The 21,206-nt window shown below is 40.7% G+C and overlaps 1 protein-coding gene across 3 annotated transcripts; it reads left to right on the top strand.

The window, feature by feature from the left end:
* The first annotated feature begins 796 nt into the window (after positions 1 to 796).
* Positions 797 to 20,935, top strand: TFG (trafficking from ER to golgi regulator). Of its 3 annotated transcripts, XM_038182570.2 has the most exons (9): positions 806 to 945; positions 2,878 to 2,982; positions 6,403 to 6,611; positions 9,501 to 9,584; positions 10,499 to 10,645; positions 11,706 to 11,873; positions 14,097 to 14,237; positions 17,646 to 17,741; positions 20,130 to 20,935. In XM_038182570.2, the coding sequence occupies exons 3-9, from the start codon at positions 6,428 to 6,430 to the stop codon at positions 20,501 to 20,503; spliced, it is 1,194 nt and encodes a 397-aa protein (XP_038038498.1). In that variant the 5' UTR covers positions 806 to 945; positions 2,878 to 2,982; positions 6,403 to 6,427; the 3' UTR covers positions 20,504 to 20,935. The 3 variants fall into 3 exon arrangements, with proteins under 3 accessions (XP_038038495.1, XP_038038493.1, XP_038038498.1); XM_038182565.2 differs by lacking the exon at positions 2,878 to 2,982 and having other exon boundaries at positions 798 to 945; XM_038182567.2 differs by lacking the exons at positions 2,878 to 2,982; positions 17,646 to 17,741 and having other exon boundaries at positions 797 to 945.
* The last annotated feature ends 271 nt before the right edge of the window (positions 20,936 to 21,206 follow it).

Consider the following 21,206-nt stretch of genomic DNA (forward strand, 5'->3'; position numbering starts at 1 on the left):
TCAAATTAAAGCATCCTGGATTTAACTTCAGATGTTCAGCGTTACAGCCAGCACTATGCATGTCTGACCTAAAAGCAAATATTTTCATCATCAAAGAATAAGGAAAGTTTTAAGTTTCCTAGTTTTTTTTTTTTTTTTTTTTAATCCAGGGTTATATGCTTAACTGTTACGGGACCAACAGTTCAACTGTTATCTATACACGTGGAATATATTGATATTAATAACACAGCGAACTTTGGCATTCGCTGTGATACGTGTGCTTTACATTCATGAGGTTTCTTATAAGGCATTGTAAAGGTTAGTTTGATAAAGAAATGCTTTGGAGAAGGACTGAATCACCTGTGCAAAGATGTAAAAAAGGACCGGCAGAATTCGTGTCTGTAAGGGATGGAATAATGCTGTTTTCCAGGTCTTTCCTATGTTTTTAACAGCAAAGATATGGTATGTTGTTTTGGCTTTATTTTGTAACAGTTATCAAAAAAACCTCCCTCCAAAAATCTAGAATTTGCAATTAAAACCACGATCACATTCCGCTTCTTTTTCCACCTCCCTTTGGATTTCATTGCGGGCGCAGCCCCCTTATCACCACCCAGACTTGCCCTACACCCCCCTAAACACCGAGAAAAGGCCACACAACCAAACCCCCACAACCCTTTTCATATCCCCGAGAAACCTGGGGCTCGTAACCCTTCCTTTTATAACCCCAACCCCCAAACTGAGGCTATTTTTCCATCGGGACTCCTCACAGGGCCCAGCACTCGGCCCCCCTCAGCCCTTCCCCTCAGCGGCCGTGCCCGCAGCGCGCATGCGGGCGCCATGCGCAGGCCCGGCACCGCTCCCCCCCCGGTCCCTCCCTGCCGCCGGCCCCGCCGCTCCCTCTGCCACGTACGGCGGCGGCGTGGCCCCGGCCGGGCCCTGGCAGCCTCGGGGGGCTCCTGCGGAGGGGTGAGAGAGCGGGGGGCGGCCGAGGGGACGGGGAGGCGGCTGGGGGAGCCCTGTGAGAGGTGGGGAGCGGGGGTGAGGGCTGGGAGCTGCGGTAGCCGGGGAGGGCAGGGGGGTGGCTGCTGGGGAGAGCGGGTTTCCTGAGGCAGGGAAGCGCCGAAGGCGTGGTTTGGGCTCTAATTTTCATCTTCACCGTCTCTGAGACAGCAAATGCCGCGGTGGGATCCGCTAAAAGCCGTATTAATGTGGTCTCGGGGTGTCGGCTGTGGAAAATGGCCTCGCGTGGGGGATCCGCCTGGCCGCCTCAGCCCGCTGGGGAAGGGGCAGGGCGCTGCGCTCCCGCGGCCTGGAGCGAAAAAAAGCGTCTCTAAATGCCTTCCCGGTGCCTTTTCTCGGCCTTTAATAGGCGTACAGCGGGTTTCTGGGTGTGAGGTTGGTGATTAGGACGGTATAATTCTGTAAAACTGGTAGAGGAGCCAGCTTCCCTGCACAAAGGAACAAACGGTGCTTTCTGAGGCCGGGGCAGCTCAAGGGTGTCCGCCAAAATGGGTGTCTGAAGGAGCAGTGAGGGACTGCTCTTACCGCCGTCAGGTTCCACGTAAATTACACTGTAATGCTATAACCAGTGCCCATATAACCTGTTTAAACAAGGCGGGAGGCAAGCTGAGTGAGCTCCACGTTCAGCCCCTTCTAGCTGGGTTTTCTCCATGCCTGATGTGGCCACTGATTTGCCCCTCGTTTGTAAGCTGTACGTGGAGCTGCGGCATGATCAGGTGAAGAGCAGCACCCTCTCTATGGGTTACTCAATTCCTGAAGTGTGAGTCAGGAGACACAAAGGTAGTCTCGTCCTGCTCCGTGTGTCACAGCGCCGTACCCTCTCCTCTTGGGAGCGAGTGAGACCTGGAGAGGCTTTGTTCCTTCTCTGGGGCTTGCTTGCATGATGCTTCGGTCCTGTGTTCCTCATGCCTGTCCTTTCTCTTTTTTCCATCTTGAGTTGAAAGAAGAGAGCTGGGAAGCCCAGAATGGTGTGTGTGAGAGGAACTTCCTTTTCCCTACTATTTAGCAGCAAATCGTCTAAAAGTCAAATCACAAACGTTTGAGATTCTCCACGTGTGTATGAGAGAGAAGGACAAAAATACAGAGTAGAGTACACTCGCCATCTGGGAGGGAGTTGTGTTGTACATCGGGTTGTTTTCTGTGATAAATCAGGGTTTTGTAGCTCTGGACAACAAGCACCTGTGTGAGAAACACATGGCCTGCATAAACTTCAGGCAGCTTGTTGCAGGCTTTCCAGCAGAAAAACACAGAATCTGAAGCTAAATTGAGGGCAGATCATATTTTTAAGTGTTGTATTTTTCTGACTGCGTTTCCTTCTTGCCCAGTTCGGTGGTTCTCGCTGTGGCAAAGAAGCATTCCTACTCATTACTGCTGGCAGTCAGTCCTAATGCTCTCTGGAAGACACACTACTAAATGTCCTAGAGGCATCAGCCTTAAACTAGGAGATGGAGTTGTAGGTTTTTATAATGCTAAATCCACCAAAGTCTAGTTTCTTTAACCTAACCTGGGGTTTCAAGATGGAGGCTGTATGAATGAGTACTTTCAGACAGCTGGGGAAGGTCGCTGTCCTAGGAAGGAGCATGTTACTGTTAGGAACTCTTACATGAAATTGGAATGTTTGTTTAGTTCTGCTTTTTTTTTTTTTTTTTTATATATATATTACAAAATTAAAGATTTTGTTCAAGATCTATTTTAGCTGAACCTCAAACTCCACAATACTCAGAAGTGTATGATTGTTACATTAGGGATAACAGAGTAGCTTTTTTTAGTTGGGTTTGTTTGTTAAAGTATTCTATAGTGTAAAAGATTAATTTGAAGTGGATAGCTCTAAGGAAGTCTGACAGTAAATAAATGTATTTCTTTTTCTTTCTGATGCAGCTTCCTGTTTTCTGCCACTGATAGTGCATGGCGGCTTATCCTAACGCTGTCCTGAAGTGAGGTGGGAAGTTTAACCAATAATCCAGCATCAGTAAGACAGACAAGGTAATGATAAATTTATGGTTTTGGGAAGGAGGTGAAAGAAGATCTGTATATGGATGCTATTTTTTTAAGTACTTAATGTTTTTAAAACCTTCTGCAAAAAAACTATGTTTTTACAACCAACTTCTACTGAAACAAAATAGAACTGAAACGACTAGACTGAGTTGATGCACCTGCAGCCAAGACTCAGGGGACATGATTAGCAACCATTAACAATATTATGAACTTCACCATTTCATTAGAGCGTTTCATCTGCTGCCTTTCTGTGTGGATTGCAGGTCTATTTTCTCTGCAGTTAGACTGAATTTCTCTGTATCCACCTACCTCCTGTTATGTCCCACTAGGAGAATGAGTTTTGTTTGGTAGTTGCTTGTTCCTACTTTGGGATATCAGCTGGGCTAAATGAAGGGATTTAGATGAAGTGTTTGCTTTACATGAACTTAATTACCAGGGACTAGAAACTGAGCTGCAATCCAGAGATAGCATCATACTACATCTTTTTAAAGCAGACCACTGTCCTTGAAATAGTAGGCCTACATATATATATATAGATACATGAGGGTATGGCTTTAGCTGAGTATCTTATGTCTGGTAGGAGAGCAGTAATTTTCAATGTAGTACTTGAAAAATTGACTGACCAAAGCTAAGGGAGAAATATTTGCATATCACTATCGATACTTCTTCTTACACAGGAGAAAGAACAACGTGCTTGCCAGCATGCAGTTTTGGAAATGTCAGTTTTGATGCGTAGGGCTTTGTGCTCCTAACCTCTCCCATATTTGTACCCTAGATGTAAAGATAACTGCTGCTTTAATTTCTCCTCATTCTAGAGCTATTGTATTGATTTTGTCCAAAACAGTGAAGAGAGATGGGGATATCTGACTAGCAATGTAGTTTATATTTCACTCCTCTGCTTTGTAACTTCTCTAGTTTCTATTCTATCTATTAATGTAAGCCCTTTCTTTTTAACAAGAGAGGTGTCTCATTCAAGTGGTAACTTTTAAACTGTTATATATGAAGAATGAAAGATGGATTTTTCCATGTATGCAATGTACCTCTAGGACCCAAGATGTCTTTGTTGCACTTCCTTTTAAGTTGAAGTAGTTGTCCACTTCACTTAAAGCATCAAAAAGTAGTTAGCTGTTCTGGCAATGTATGCTGTGTAACAACTTTGTGGCTGTGAGCCTAACGAGTAGCTAATGTGTGGTTTAATGATCAGTTTTTTTTTTTTTAAAGAGCAATTCTTCATTAGAATATCTTGGATAAAATTTAAAAAATTGATAGGTTTTCTGCCTTGTTTTCTAGAGAGGAAACATCAACGTGTTCTGATCAGGTGTATAATAAAACTGACGTGCAGATCTTCATTTTTTTCATTTGTATATGAAATGATGTACAATTTGTACAATCATTACAGTTGGAAAAGACCTCTGAGATCACCTGGTCAACCACCCCCCTACTACCAATATCACCCGCTAAACCACATCCCTGAACACAAGGGACAACCCCTCCTTGAACACCCCCGGGGATGGTGATGCCACCACCTCCCTGGGCGACCCATCCCAGTGCCTGACTGCTCTTTCTGAGAAGAAATGTCTCGTTTCCAACCTGAACCTTCCCTGGCACAACTGGAGGCCATTCCCTCTAGTCCTATCACTAGCTATCTGTGAGAAGAGCCTGACCCCCAGCTCCCCACACCTTCCTTTCAGGTAGTTTCAGAGAGCAATGAGGTGTCCCCTGAGCCTCCTCCAGACTAAACAACCCCAGTGCCCTCAGCCGTTCTTCACAGGACTTGTGTTCCAGGCTCTTCACCAGCTTTGTTGTCCTTCTCTGGACACACTCCAGGGCCTTGATGTCCTTTTTGTAGTGAGAGGCCCAGAACTGAACACAGCACTTGAAGTGTAGCCTCACCATAACAGAATAAAGGGGACGATCACCTCCCTGGTCCTGCTGGCCACACTATTCCTGACACGAGCCAGGATGCCGTTGGCCTTCTTGGCCACCTGAACACATTGCTGGCTCGTGTTCAGGTGAGCGTCAACCAGCACCCCCAGATCCTTTTCTTCTGCACAGCTTTCCACCCACTCTGCCCCAAGCCTGTAGCACTGCTTGGGGTTGTTGTGGGCAAAGTGCAGGACCTGGCACTCAGCCATGCTGAACCTCATCCCATTGGCCTCTGCCCATCAACCCATCCTGTCCAGGTCCCTCTGCAGGGCCTTCCTGCCCTCTGGCAGACTGTCATCTGCAAATGTACAGAGGGTGCACTCAATCCCCTCATCCAAATCATCAGTAAAGATATTAAAGTGGATGGGCCCCAACACCGCCTCCCGGGGAACACCACAGGTGACCGGTGGCCAGCTGTATGTCACTCCGTTCACCCCTGCTCTCTGGGTCTGGTCGTCCAGCCAGTTTTTAACCCAGCAAAGCGTGTACCTGTCCAAGCCGTGGGCTGCCAGCTTCTCCAGGAGGATACGGTGGGAGACTGTGTCAAAGCCCTTGCTGATCTCTAGGCAGACTATGTCAATGGCCTTTCCCTCATCCTCCAGGCGGGTCACCCTGTCATAGAAGGAGATGAGGTTGGTCAGGCAGGACTTGCCCTTCATGAAGCTGTGCTGGCTGGCCCTGATCCCCCAGTGGTTCCACATATGCTGTATGACTGTGTTCAGGATGACCTGTTCCATCACATTTCCTGGCACCGAGGTCAGGCTGATAGGCTTGTAGTTCCCCAGGTCCTCCTTACCGCCCTTTTTACAGATGGGCATCACAACCTGGTTCTCTTAAATTCAACTTCATTCTCTTAATAAAACCACCCTACCACCTATAGTCTTTGAAATATGATGTTTTGTTCTAGCAGTCCTTTCTTAAAAAGCCCTTTGTGTTATCGTAATTATGGGATGCAAAAATGTAGTAAAGCTATAATGTAACCAATATGATATTGTAAGGCTGAGAACTTTGGCTACAACTCCACTTTCCTTGAGAGCAATGTATGCATGTATCCCGAGGATTTGCTTTTGGGACAGTGGTTCCTTTTCAGCTTTTTTTCATTACAGCTAACAGCTGATTATCTTACCAAACAAAACAAACAAAAAAAAAAAACAAGGTTGGAATTCCTGTTTGTCACACACACTTACAAGCTATCTGATTTATAAAAAGTCTTTAAAGAACAAATGCTGGGAACTGTGGTAACTGTTAATGTGGAATCTGATCTTTCAGAGTTCTGCTTTGTGCATGAGCTCAGCTAAAGTATGGTTTAATTTATTGTTTGTGAAACGAGCGTATTTTAGAACGTGTCTGAGGGGTGCTCCAGAGAGCTTCCTGACTGTGTTGCTTTCAAAAGATTGAAAGCTCCTGAACTTCCGTTAGACACACAAAATAATTAACAATTTAGTTTTCTAAAACATGTTTTTAATGTTTTGTTGCTAACAGGTCTGTAGGTGATAAGGGAGCCACCATGAATGGGCAGCTGGACTTAAGCGGGAAGCTGATCATCAAAGCTCAGCTGGGCGAAGACATTAGGAGAATTCCTATCCACAATGAGGATATCACGTATGATGAGTTAGTGCTAATGATGCAAAGAGTTTTTAGAGGAAAACTTCTCAGCAATGATGAAGTCACAATAAAGTATAAAGATGAAGGTAAGGTTTAATTACTACTGTTGAGGTTTAACTACTACTTTTGCTCTGATATGATTTATCTAAGGACAGAAATTGCAAAACCTACCTCTTCAAAATTGTCCAAAATGCTGTTGGCAAATGCAGATGATTTCTTTCAAAACGATTTGATTCAATCAGTACAAGCTCTATCTTCTGTGAGTATGCGTGCTGTCTTAGCGTATTATTTCCTCCAGAGTTTCTGAAATAGCAGCTATCTGAAAGTTCACTTTTTCCTGTTCCTGGAAGCTGATGGCATTACAGATTGTTCTGCTGTCTACTCATTCACTCAATTTTTTGTATGCTGTCAGTGGTAGAGTGGGCTGGAAGGCGAGAAGTGAATTAATATGTATGATTTAACAGAAACTCTTTTAAGACTTAAAATTATTTTATATGGTAGTAATTCTTGATTGTTCTGCTCTGTCAGTAAAGGTGGGGAAAAAAATTTAACCTGATCTGAAATATTTATTAAAAGTAATTTTTCCTCATTTCCACGCTATGAAAAATGCATTGTTTGAGACATCTGGAATGATTGTTGTGGTTCTCAGGGGTTTTTCTCTTCAAATGTCAGTGTGTAAGTTAATCAGTTTGGGAGAGAGGGATGGTATTCATTATATAACCATCAAACTCTGGATAGAATAATAGAATCCAAAGCCTCTTAATCAGATCAAAGACTTCAATAATTATGCTGGTGTACAGTACAAGTGCTACATTACTGAAGCACTCAGGTTCATTTTTCTCAGTGGCACTAGCAGCACTGTCTGTGGTACCTCAAATGTCAAGTAACCTTTGCTCATATGTCTAAGCAAGAAGATTTCACTTTGAATGACTCCAAGGTAGTTTTTTAGGTTTATAGAGATTTGAGAGAGACTGCTTCTCATCAAAATTGATATGCAATGAAGAGCTATTTTTTTGAGATCTTGACCTCCAGTAGGGGAGAGCTCAGTGGATTTGCAGTGGTTTTGTTTTTCCTCTTATCAGATGAAAGTTTTATTTTCCTTTCTGGAAAAGGTAAAACCGATGAATACTTTTTCATTTGGTTAAAGCTTCCAGTCCCTTTTTTTTACATCCTTATCTGTTCTTTAAGTATAAGTTTCCGTTTTTGTGTTTGCTTGTTGTTTTTTTTTTTTGAGATGATAAATGTGTATGATGAAGACTGTAATTGCAGTTTCATTCTTTGGTTGTCTTCCACAGCCTACAGGGTTCAGGCTTTTAATTTTAGTTTTCTCTGTCTCAGAATGTACTAATTTTCTGCTGTGACATGGAATTTATTATCCTAGATGATGATCACTATTAAGAACGTATAAACAATATTAATATCAGAGGAAGTTGCAATGATTAGGGAAAAAGTTAACAGAACTGGGGATTGACTTTGATTGTCATATGAGGATCATGGTATTCTTGATTTGACTTTGTTTCACCTAGGTTAAGATTCTTCTTTAAATATGCTTCAGTCATTAGAAGGATTGGAATATAGACTGTATATCTATTTCAGTTTTACTTATTCCTCCAAAACTGGAGGAAGTCTTCATCTTTTTTGAGCAGATATTTTAAAGTGGCTATAATGATTTCCTACTTTTATGTCCTTGATCTGAGTACTCTCAGAATACATGTGCACATTCTTTAAGTATTTGTAAGAATGCTTCATCTACCCCCTCCTGTCTTTGTTTCTTGTTTCTGTAACGTGAAGCTGGTGGCTTAACTCGGGCCTGGATATGGGATTTTCCACTTAACATCTGTGTAAAAATTGTGGCTTTGTCATATCTTCATCAAACTTCCATAATCCTTAAATAATAGGTTATGTTTTTTCAAACTTGCATACTTGATTAGAGAGGCCAGGAAACTTTAAATCCCACTCCTTCAGTCTCTGGCTTTGTGAGATTTAGGAAGCATATTCTTAAATTATCTTAGGCAATATGATGCTTTTATTAATGACCAGGGCAAAGAACTCTCAATGTGGTTACTGCCTTACAAAGCTGTGTTTTATTTTCAAATTGGGCATCTTTCAAGCTTCTGAACTAAGGGAATTGTTCTATTACGCATGTTTGTCCTGCTGAAGATTCTTGAATATGTAGTAAAACCCAGTGCCTGAGGAAAAAAACAAGTGCCAGAAATAAATTCATATAAATCAGAGTAAACGCTCTTGTTATTTTTTAGGAACTGTTCATGAACTGTGGAGTTCTGGAGCCACTTGAAACAAGCGTGTAATTTTAACTGGCAGCATCATTCTTTCTCATGCTGGCCTTTGTGAATTCTTAGCTATCGTGTTTCATCCTGTATGCAGATACCAAAGAATGATGAGCTGTATGGAACTTCCCTTTCAGAGGGTTAATGTCAGAAGGCTATCTTTTGAAGCCAGTCATAATTCTGTCTTAACTTAAGTGCATAATTTCCCTGTGTGCTGATCCTTGCATTAAAATAATAAACATTTTTGTGTTGTGTTATGCACAAGTCTGATTTGTTGCGATAATATTTTACAGAAATGTTTTCTGTGGTCTTCATTTTTCTTGAGAAGTGTTCTGTATTCTGTAAATAATTCTACCCAAGTTACTGCAGATGCTTTTTAATCAACAGTGACTGATTCTAACTGATTGTAGCATAGGGAAACAGAGAGCTAAGCCTCACTGATGAGAGAGCAAAACCTCCGTTTTCTACTGCTGTGCCTTCAGTTTTCTCCTCATACATATAAGGAGTGCCATTTTGGTGCCATTTTTGTGATGGCGTCAATTGGTGACTTTTTTTTAGTAGCTTCAGATTCAAGTACAGAGTGTTATGCTTTAGTGGTGAAATAACGCTTTCTGCCCTAGTGTGAAGACTGGTAGTTAATAGGTTTGCTTTAATGGAACCTTTTTGTGTTCTTTGTGTTCTTTTCAGATGGAGATCTTATAACAATTTTTGATAGCTCAGATCTTTCCTTTGCAATTCAGTGCAGTAGGATACTTAAGCTGACATTGTTTGGTAAGTATAGAAGATTTTTCATTTTATTTTATTTTTTAAATAACCTTACAATTCAGGTGGTGAAGTTGGCTGGAAGGTACTAATAATTGTCACCTTAGAAGAATGAAATCAGTAAGTTAAAAATACTACATTAATATGAAGTCTATTTTCTCTCCTGCTGTTTCATTTGATATCTGAACTTAGAGGAAATTGAAACTGTCTTTCTTTTTATAAGATTGCTTAAATTATTTGGCATACAAGAATATATGGTCAATTGCTCTTCTGTAGAGTTATCTTCCACTCTAGCATTTGTGGGGTTTTCTTCACAGGTGTGTGAGAAATTGTAAATGGTGATAAACTTGCAGTGTTGCTAGTACGCTATTAAGAAGTAATATTAATTGCTTCTGACTTAATAGATTTTAACATTTATCCTTTTCCCTTTGAGTACAATTATTATTTGTTTTCAAGCTGTTATTGGCAATTTAGTACGTAGTTCCAAGGACCAGCAAGCAGCTTTTAATCCAGAGACTGAACCTTTTGATGAATCGTGGGAGCGGTGTGTGTGCTGCCTTAGCTGTACAGGCACTGTCTAATGGAACAGATTTCCACAGCCAAATTTTCCACAATACAAATACAAATTGTATTGTTCAGGGTATATTCATGGAAATTGAGCAAACAAAAATTGAGAAACTTTCTGCAAAAATTACTTTGCAGTTCTGGTACTCAGTAATGTTAGTTATGCTGAAATGAGATATTAAAGTAACAGTAAGCCCCAGAATGAATTTAGTCTCTGTTGACTCACTGCGTGTCACTCCAGACTTCACAAAGGACGGTGATATTACAAGCAAATAAAAGTTGGGAATAAAACTAAAAGCATGAAACTAGATAGCAAAATGTTACTACAGCCTTAAATGTATGTAATTGTTGTTTTGCAGTTAATGGACAACCAAGACCCCTAGAATCTAATCAGGTGAAATACCTGCGTCGAGAGCTGATAGAACTTCGCAATAAAGTCAATCGCTTGCTGGACTGTCTAGAACCACCAGCTGAACCTGGGGTTTCCACTAATCTGCCTGAAAGTGGTAGGCAGCCTGGCAAAGAACTGTCTGGCTTGATTTGCAGAGTCGTGTGCTGTCTAACCAAGTGAAAGATGGAATATTGAGTATTGGTTGTGATCATTTCTTGATTGTTGCTCTGTTTTTAATGCTTCAGTTATTTCAGAGGCAGAACCCATGTTCAGATTATTTGGAGTAAAGCAGTTAAGTTAGAAATAACAGAAGTATGATTTTTGTCACAATATATGAAAACCTGTAACTAATGCTTGTGAGCCTGGACAATGTTTTGGTCAGGCTTTGAGCTGAATTAATAGTCTGTTGCTGGTGAGGGAAGATCTTGCTCCCAGCTGAGTGCTCCCACTGCTTACTTTGGGCTAGCTCTGGTGCTTATCCTTGTCATGTTGCTAAGCAAGTTTGATTCACTAGAACAGTAAAAAGCTAATTCAGCGAAAATTATATTTACTTCTTTTGCCAGGTTAGGAAATTGAATCCACACATTTTGAGCTCAGACCAGCATCAGAGCTGTCTCAGGGTAAGCAGCACAAGGGTGCAGAGTAGGGGTGGGAAAGGAGTATAGGGGAGGGCGAAATGGGGAAGGAACTCATTTTTTCCCAATTTTAAGACACTGTTCTCCTTGCTTAGGGCCATTGTACTGTAAAAAGTATACCTATGCTTAACTACAAATTTTTGGGTAAGATTGGACACAGAAAATAATGACAGAAGGTCATGAAGTGCAGTGTTTTGAGTGAAGAGGAAAGAAAGCAGCTCCAGCATTTTCTTTTTCTTTTTCTTTTTTTTTAAACAAACACTGCTTGCGTTATTATTAAAACAAAACCAAGAAATCCAACCCCTGGTCCTACAATACAAGCGGTTACTAATTTCAGTGGAATACTGAGTATTTGGGTTATAAACCATTTGTAAGGCGGCTAGAGTAATGATCATAGAGTGCAACACAAGCATTTCAACAGTTAAAACAGTTTTTTTTTTAAACTATGCATTTTCAAAGTTGATGTAGTACAATATGTATGTACGATTTTTTTTTTTTTTGAATTCTCAAGAATTAATAACAGGGCATTTTGCTTTGTAGATGCTGTAGATGGGAGGGAAGAAAAGCCTGCTGCTGCTGATGCTAATGTTAAGCCATCTACTCAAGTTATAGCAGCAAGCATGTCTGCATTTGATCCGCTAAAAAACCAGGATGAAATCAGCAAGAATGTCATGTCAGCATTTGGCTTGACAGATGATCAGGTGTCAGGTAAGAACACATCTCACAAAAACAAAAGCAAAACCTGTTGACAAATCAAGATTTGAGTAATCAGTGGCAATAAAGGACTTGTATTTTAGGTGTATTAAGCTGTGTTCTGTGTTGGCTATTTTCAGAACTCTAAAATGGGATACGTTAAGGGGTTGTAACTGTGTTTGCTAAGTTTTGTATACAAAATCTTTAAATGTTGCTGTTGGTTGTAGCTTGGTGTTCTAGCTTGGAGTAGAAAATAGCTTAATATATTTTTTTTATTTGAACTACTTAGAGCTACTACTAAAATAACTCTCGTAGAGTAACTTAAATGGTATCTACCAGTGATGAAAAACAGGACCCACTCCTCTACCTTAAGGTTTGATCTTGCAGTTCAGCTTAGGTTCTTGGCTTGTGTTTCTGCTCTTTGGGTCAGTCAGAATGGTTTTTGTAACCCTGCCTTTTCTCTTGTGCATTTCAAAAGTAAATAGTGTCAACTTTTTTTTTTTTTTTTTTTTTTTTTTTACTCTTAATAGAAAGGAATAACCTACTTGTCAGAATTATGTTTATCCTGAAGGACTAACTGCATGACTGTTAGTACTAGTATGACTTGTAGCAGAATGCTAAACATTTTAGTATGAACTGTGTTTAAATGAATACAGTCAACTTAGGATGACTGAAATTACAAAAGAAATATAAGATGTAATAGGGAGTGCGATGAAGAATATAGAGATTGTATTTTTTCACGAAACCTGCTTGATTCCGGCAAATTTTAATAGAGCCTTGTTACCTAAAACAAAATTGCTGTTAACAGGGTTTGCTGTGTACTCTTGATTGTAGATCAAGTTTTATGTGGTGTTTATATGATTTAATATGGTTTTCAGTCATCTTGTCCTGCATGGAATGTTTTGGGTATGTCACAGCATGGTTATTTCACAAGCTAGGCAAAGGTTTGATGGTATGTGGAAACTTAAAATGAACTGTTTATGAACAATGAAGTGTTAGAGTAGGCTGTGAAGTACAACTAGCTGGAAATTGGAGTTAATTTTTGAAGGAGCGTTTTTGTCTTTTATTACAAAGCTTCACTGTCAGTTACTGCTTTCATCATATTCATCATAGCATCAGTGATATTGTAAGGTCTCCATGTCTCTGTAATTCTTTTGATAGACTGAACTGACTTGCACATGCTTTGAATGCACAATGAATGTCACAAAAGACCATTTAAGCAAGATAGGAGAAATCACGTTTCTATGTGCATAACTGCAAAGTTGTAGCTTTAAAGCCAAAACCAGAAGTGGGCAGCTTTCATTCATTTTTCCCTAGTAAGGGTAACATGAAAATGCAATTAAGTGTTTGGTGGATGCATATTTATGTTGCATAAATAATAATAATAATAATAATAACAGAAAGTGAATTTGCAGAAATTCTAATACTTTTCCTTAACTTTGAAAGTAGTGTCTCATGCATTATACTGATAAAGCTAAGAGCTGGAAAGATAGGGGTTTAAGCTCCTTGTTTCTAGAAAAATATTTTGTATTTAATTTTAGTATACCTTTTCACATGCCTATCTTAAAACTACTCATTGACTTAAAATAAAAACTGAAATCTCTGTCTCCATGTTTTCTTTGGGTGCTACTCAGTATCTGGAATAGTTACAGAATTATCAAGGGAAGGCTATTGCTATCAGGCTGAAAGCTGCCATACCCTGTCTGGGTGTGCACATTTAAACCATTCCTTAGAGGTTTTCTGTTCACATGCTGGGCGACTGTTGGTAAAGCCCTTCATTGCCCCGGCCCATATGAGCTATAGTAAAACACTGTTGCATTTGAATAATTTCCTGCAGCTTTGCATCTTTGTTCCAGGTGAAGAATAATAGGTACATTAGGTGTGTATTTTATCCAAATGTAGCAAGTCTTCAGTGCATGTGTGCAAGGTTAGGCTTGAAGCTGCAGGAAAACATCTTGTTGTGGAGGGCTTTATCCCCAAAATGGGTCACCTTCTTCTGAAGCATGAAATTTGAGTGATTGACCTAGGCAGGTGGGAAACCCCCCCGAAATATTTTAAAGTGAGATATGAGATGTGCAAATATATTAGTTTTAGGCCAGGCCTGACACTCTCAGATGTAAATCTATGGAAAACTGGAAAAAATACTGAACACTTTGCAAGTGAAGAGACTTGTATTAGACTTCTTATTTCAAACTCCCTGTTCATTTCATTTAATGTGTTTTGCCCTTGCTCCTCTAGGACCACCCAGTGCCCCTGCAGAAGAGCGATCAGGAACACCAGATAGCATCGCTTCCTCCTCTTCTGCTGCCCACCCCCCTGGTGTTCAGCCACAGCAGCCAGCGTACCCCGGAACACAGCCACAGACGGGTCAGGTGGAAGGTGAGCAGCACCTTTTTCTGTTGTTTTAGACACAGATCATGATGTCTGAATCTGCATAGTCAGTAGCTACCACTTTGAATTAGCAGACCCGAAATCGATACCAAAGTACGCGTTGATCTGTCCCACCAGGCAGAAATTCTTTTCTCCCAGATGCTATTCAATATATAAACGGCAGGTGGAGCAGTACCTTTATTTAAAAGGGTAGGTGATGTAAAAAGAGTAGGAGTTTCATGGCACTATTTTCTACTTGCATCCATGCTCATTTTCCTGTGAAGCAAACTTATAATATGCTGCACTATAAAGCTATCAGAAGATCTTAGATCATATTCCGTGTGTTGTGTCAAGGAATGTTTGTAGTTGCTTTCACTTAACCAACAGTTTTCTGGCTTGTTTTGTATGAGTTCAAGATGTCGTTTACTGATCATTTCTATCTAACAAAACAGAGCCATTATGGTATTATTATTGTATGTATGGCTCTGTTAGCCAGGTGAAATCTTAAATACTCATGTATGCATTGCAGTTTTCCTGCAGAACTTCTGAGTGTAAATTGGCTCTCCTGTGAAGCTTAGGGGCTTGATTTATAGTCTTTGGACTATGCCCATGTATATGTTGTTTGACTTCTAAAAATAAACCTCTTCAGATGTTTGCTACATATGGGCATCATTTTCAGTTGAAGTTTTCTAAGAGCACAGACCTGCGTAGATCAGGACAAAACCGTCTGTAGAATGACTTGGTTTGGTACCTGTACCTCCGTACGAGGTACATTATACAGTTGTTCCCTTTGCTACTTTCTTTACTGATACAACGCAGAGGCAAATATAAGAGACATTGGTGATGGTGATCAGAGTCACGGTCACTTGAAATACCTTGGCTGAAGGTTACTGAGTAGAGGATTTGAGCAACGTGTAGTTAGGTCTGTTTTTAAGCAAACGCGAAAGCTGTTGGTTGAAGTGGACTGTATAAAAACACTTGGTTTGCTGCTTGCAGCTTTTAATGCTTAGTTCCCTTAGAATTTCAGAGTGATACAAATGAGACAAGGAGAGTCATTGTCACGGCTTAGGGCTGCAATAACTGTTTGGTGTCTGATATTCCTAAAAGTTGTTTTGGAAAACGATTCTTCAGGTTCTTCTGTCAGCAGCCAGAAAACTTAATATTCAAAATATTTTTTTCTCAGTTACTGAACTTCTGTTTTTATGAGTTTCACCTTCTGATCGTTAATGAAATAAGTTAGATTTTTTTTTTTAAGTGTTGATGTTAAACTAGAACTGAAACAATGAAGTGAAACTCATAAAGGCACTAGAAGCAGTAGGTTGGAATCCTGAATCGCTGTTAACACAAAGGAAGGAAAAACTACTTCCTAGTGAAGAAAGAAGCAGTGAAACTGCGCCATAGTGGCTGGGTCACATTAAAAAAAAGTACTTATTTCAGCAAAACTCATCTTAGGAAAGAAATCGTCAAAGTTCATGTATCGGAGTGGGTTTAATAATGTTTCTAAATTTGTGTCAAAGTAAGTATAATAATTCTAAAAACAACAAAAATCACAAAACTGTGCTATACCTTTGCCCAAGGCCTTTTTTTCTGCATGTAAAAATATAACTGTGCAAATAATGAAGGTTTTTAGTCTGTAGTTTATGCAATTTTTTATTATTGTACTGTAATAAAGGGTTGTTAGGCATTGGAATGGGCTGCCCGGAGAAGTGGTTGAGTCACCATCCCTGGAGGTCTTTAAAAGACGTTTAGATGTTGAACTTCTTAGTGATGTGCTTTAGTGGAGGACTTGCTAGTGTTGGGTCAGAGGTTGGACTCGATGATCTTGGAGGTCTCTTCCAACCTAGGTGATTCTGTGAGAGAAAATTCTGTGAGAGAAATACTTTATTACTAAATTTGCTTTACTCTGGATAAAATTAGGTTGGTTCAGTTCTTGGGAAGAGATTGGAGGTCAGTATTACGCTTTGATCATACAGATAGTACTAGGGAGCAGTTGACACCATCCACTGTATACATATGGCAAATAGCAGTCACGCACCAAAATTTGATAATGTATCAAATTATCAGCTTCCAAATTTTTTCATAAGCTATGTTGTATAAAGTGCTCAGGGAGTTTCCTTTGAAACGCAGTGTTACCTGGTGTCTCCACCAGGTGCCAGTGTGGTCTCTGTGTTAGCCTACAGGCAATTACCTGAGACAGGCAGCCTCCTGCTGGGCCTCCCAGAGCTTCTAACATCTGGCTTTAAAAATTAGAAACTGTTTTTTTATTGTTTTTGTGGATTTTTTTTTGTTTAGCTATTAAGGCAACAGGCTTAAATTCTCTTCAGCCCTTGTGCTCAGTACTCTTTTCATCTCATGATAATTGTGTACCAAATACAAATGTGAATGGTTAGTGGGAATATAAAATGCTATTGCTTCAGCTGCAAATAAGGCAGAGTTAAAAGGAAATACGGAGTTCTGCTAAAGCAGCACTCCCAGGGATGTGGGAGGACTTGGAGCAGAGCTGTTGTTAAATGTGTTGGTGCAATTCAGAAGATACAGTTTACAGTTATACAGTCTGTTGGTCTTTACAGGATGAATAATGGTACAGTAACACTTCATAGTAGTAAAGTTTCCAAGTTTGCTTCAGTTTAGCTAAGCTTTAGCTTGACAGATAATTAGTTTTGTTCTTTGACTGTGAATGTTATTAAAATGAAAAACAGCAGAAGCATAAAGCCTAAGCAGGGCCCATAGGTTGTCTAAACAAATATTCTGCCTCTACTTGCCAAGAAAATGGAAAAAGTAAACTTAAGGAAAATTAGCATTGAATTGGAATATCCGATCTTAAGAATGTATGGTTTTATTTTTGTTTTAGGGAGTATACCCCCGGGTCTCTTAAGAAAATGTGGCTTGCAGCAAGTCAGATATTAAGAGATGGATGACCTGTCTAGAAAATGTGGTCAGAATGATGTACCGCTCCGCTTACACTACTTTGGTACAGAAATAGTCTTAAAAACCTAATATAAACAGACAATCTGAAGACATGTTTAACTTTTGAAGTACTTCAGTTTATGCAGTAAGTTCTGGAGCAGTTATCAAGCCATATAAAGATTCCTGCTCTGTTACACACCAGTGTAGTGCTAACAACAGTGTATGGCTGCTGATACCCCTTGAAGATGTGAAATAGTAAGCCTCACATCAAACTGAAGTATTAATTTTGTCTACAGAATGGTATGGTTCAGAAACTAAAATCTGTAATTTAGTTTCAGTTGGTAATTAGGTGACACACATGCTCAAACTTTGCTGCCTTCAGATTTTAAGAAAAAAATTCACATGTTGTGAGTTTATTTCTGCACTTTGAACCGTTGGGATGTTTTCCATCTTGTGTTTGTAATACAGCTCGGGTGCTAGGCCTCAACTAAACAAGTTCTCACCCCACAGGCCAGATGTACCAACAGTATCAACAGCCTGGTTATCCTGCCCAGCAGCCGCAGGCTCAGCCTCAGCCTCAGCAGCAGTACGGTATGCAGTACCCAGGTAAGCAGCTCCCTGGTTGTGCGAGCTCTCCTTCGGCACCTGACCCTGTGAGCTTTGGTTCCTAAATATGTGGGGCAGCTCAGGGTGCCGAGTGCCTGTGGTTCTGGTAAAGACTGGCATGAATCAAAACTCATTAGTTAGAGAGCACTGTGGCTATGTGTATTTTTATTAGAGTAGGAGCTTGGGTATCTCAATCCTACTTGACTGTGACCCAACAGACTTACTTATTGATTAGCAGAATGCATTGGTTGAAAGTAGTAGTGAAATAAATCACCTGAAGCATAAGCAGTCTTCAGGATTAATTAATGGCTGCAGTCCTGGGATTCTACTAAATAACTAAAACATTCCAATGTAGCTTACTTAAGTATTGGAGGTATATAAAGATGGATCCTATTTCTTGCATTTAGGACGATCTTGATATATACAATTTAATGGTGTGATCACTAATTATAGCTGTTGTTACGGTGTTTATAAGAGCTAAGGATTTACTAAATTTTGGAGGAACTTCAAGTGATAGGCTTTTTTGGTTTTAAGTTGTAGATGTTACTGATACTTCAACTAGAAGTGCTGCTGCTTTTGACAGGAGACCATTTTATTGCATTAGCGGTTTAGCTGCAAATAAGAAAAGCTAGGTTTTGCATATACCCAAAATATACTCGACTGCAGAATTTCCAGTTATTTACTTTAGCAGAAGCAGGCATCTAATAATGGATAGTATAGTCTAGGAATCATAATCCAGCTAAAGTAGAGGGATGAATATATAATAGCAGGATTCCTTAACAAATCTCCAATTTAATACTTTTAGAAAATGGTAACAAGCACTTCTCATTCCTTATTTTAATGTAGATTGTTTAAAACAAACAAAAGACTCCCATACTGTTGAGTGACTCGGAACACAGCCTGTAAGGCTTTTTTTTTGCACAATGTATACAGTGGAAGTGCATCAGTTTTGATGTAGATGAGAACATTTGCAGAGTTTATGAAAAAACTCCTATGTTTATCTTGGATGAGAACCCTAGAAAACTTGGAACTGAAGGTTTGTGCCTCATCCCTTGTTCCTGGGCTCTGTGCAAGAGCTGACTGATTTGAGTCTCTAAGTGATACTTTGTTCCCTGCAGACATCTCACTTTTGTAATTAGAAGACCGTGACAGACTTCCAACAGTTTTGTTACTTATGCTGAAATTAGACTTGAGAAAGTGAAAGGGTCTATCTGACTTTGTTTAGACTTAAAAACTTGAGAAAAAAAAAATTACTCACCAGTAATATCTTACCATGATCTAATCCCCAGTTGTACTGGAGAAGTTCCTGTGGAATTTGTAGTGCGATGTGAGTTCAGCATTCCTAGTTCTTCACAACATGCTCCAGTACATTTCCCCTAACTTATTCCATGATTAGCCAAATCAGAAACAGGTTTTGTTTGTTGATGTTGTACCTGTGAGTATTACCTCCTTTCAAACCCATGTCCCCCAAGAGCAGGATCCATTCCCACTCCGTCCAGTAGATCTACTAGGCAACAATGTGCTTATTTACTCACAGTAGTGAAAACGGACCCTTCCAAGGTTCGTCTCATGAGTAAATTTTGACCCCAAGTTTCAAGGTGAGTTCAAAATTTACTCCAATGCATTCTTCAATCCTTGCTCTTTCTGTTTAGGGCTGTGCACTTTTAATAATTTGTGTATCTGGTGTTTAATGCTGACAGGATTCCAGTCAATGGAGAGTTTTCATTGCAAGTAGCTGCAGGTGTGTTTCATGATGGATAAAAGTAGCTATTTCTTCCTTAAAGGACTTTTTGTTATTTTAAAGTCTTCAAAAAGAAAAAAAAATCATTTTGGAAGCTGTTTTTGTACAGAGAAATCAAGTTTGGTACATGTTTAAATGGAAGTTTTGTACTGAAGTGTTCTTTTCTGCACAACTACTTTCATATTTAACTCTATGTTTAAAGATGAGTACATCTGTGATTTAACCAAAGATATGATTTAAGAGTACGAAGCCTTAACAATGTTTCCTTAAGAGCTTGGTTTTAGTTTTTCGGTTGGGAAAAAAGGGTAAATTTTTGCCTTACCTGCCAAGGAAGACTTTTTATTTTTAATGTGATGCGATGATTAAATCCTGCTCGTCCTTTTGTTAAGTTCTTGTCAGCTGTGGGAGAACTACTTTATACTGCTCCTTCTGCTGTTGCTGTTCTGCTGTTTGTAGTGCACCCAACCCAGGCCGTGTGCTTTCGTGCGAAAGGCAGGAACCCTCGGGGTTCGTTATTGTTTGCCTTTTCTGTGCTTACTACGTGATTTTGTGCCGTCACCGTGGTCATTTAAAGAAAGATGTATGTATGGCTACACACGCCCGCGGTTCCTTGCTGTGCCTCACCACTGTGCTCCTTACATTTCCAGCCGGCTACAGTCAGCAGCAAACCCCTTCGCAGCCAGCGCAGCAGTTCCCGGGGGCCTACAGCCAGCAGGCAACCCCAGCCCCAGCCACCGCCTTTGCCGGGCAGCCGCAGCAGCTGCCGGGACAGCAGCCGCAGCAGTACCCGGGGGGCAGCTTCCCCCCGCAGCCCTACACCACGCAGGCCTCTCAGCCGGCCCCGTACAGCGGTCCCCCGGGCTCCCAGGCAGCGCCCGGCACCTACCAGCGCCCCGGCTTCACCCCGCCGCCCGGCAGCACCATGACCCCGCCGCCCAGCGGGCCCACCAACCCCTATGCCCGCACTCGGCCCCCCTTCGGCCCCCAGGGCTATGCCCAGCCTGGGCCCGGCTACCGGTAAAGAGCTGCCATGGGGCGCGGGCGACTCGCACCCACACCTGCCATCCCCACAGACTCCGGTGGTCTCAGCAGAGGTTCCCAAACTGTAACGGGGCAAAACGCTCTTCCTAAGTGTCGGTTATAGAGTCTGCTGGGGCGGGGGAATGACCACACGAATCGTTCCTGCTTTAAATTGTATCTGCTTCCTAGTTTAAGTTGGGGCCGGGTTGGTTTTGGGAAACAATGCCTAACTGTCTGTAAAGTGATTGACATCCTAGCTTGCCTTGTTTGAAGGATATTAAATTGCTAGTTGGAAGTTTAGCCCACTTATCAGGCTTATTCTTACTAATGACATGATGTACTAAATTAGATTCATTCCAGAGGTAAAACTAGATATGATGTATTATAAATTGTAATGCTCACATGGAAAGCTAATAAAACTCCCCTGAACCTATTACTTGCCTGGTCTTGATTTAAAATTTAGATAATGCAGAACAAGAAAACTACATTAAGACATCTGCACACCTAGCCTGCCCACTTACGTAGGAAAATATCAGTGGTGCTCAGGTCTGTAAGTCAAGAGAGATTTTTAGGTGAGTAAACGGAGAAATGTTGTGACTAGATTGCTTTTGCAGAGGTTGTGTGCTACTACTATTAATTAATTGCCAAGTAACTCTTTTACTAAATGAATAAGAACTAACATATAAAATCTTAGAACTAACCTC

The sequence above is a fragment of the Anas platyrhynchos genome, chromosome 1 (assembly GCF_047663525.1).
Source record: "Anas platyrhynchos isolate ZD024472 breed Pekin duck chromosome 1, IASCAAS_PekinDuck_T2T, whole genome shotgun sequence".
Taxonomy (NCBI): Eukaryota; Metazoa; Chordata; class Aves; order Anseriformes; family Anatidae; genus Anas; species Anas platyrhynchos.

Coding starts and splice junctions, on each gene's coding strand:
- TFG (XM_038182565.2), top strand. CDS start 806: ATGCGGGCGCCATGCGCAGGCCCGGCACCGCTCCCCCCCCGGTCCCTC. Junction 11,874..14,096: donor GACAGATGATCAGGTGTCAG/GTAAGAACACAT, acceptor TTGCTCCTCTAG/GACCACCCAGTGCCCCTGCA. Junction 17,742..20,129: donor GTACGGTATGCAGTACCCAG/GTAAGCAGCTCC, acceptor TTACATTTCCAG/CCGGCTACAGTCAGCAGCAA.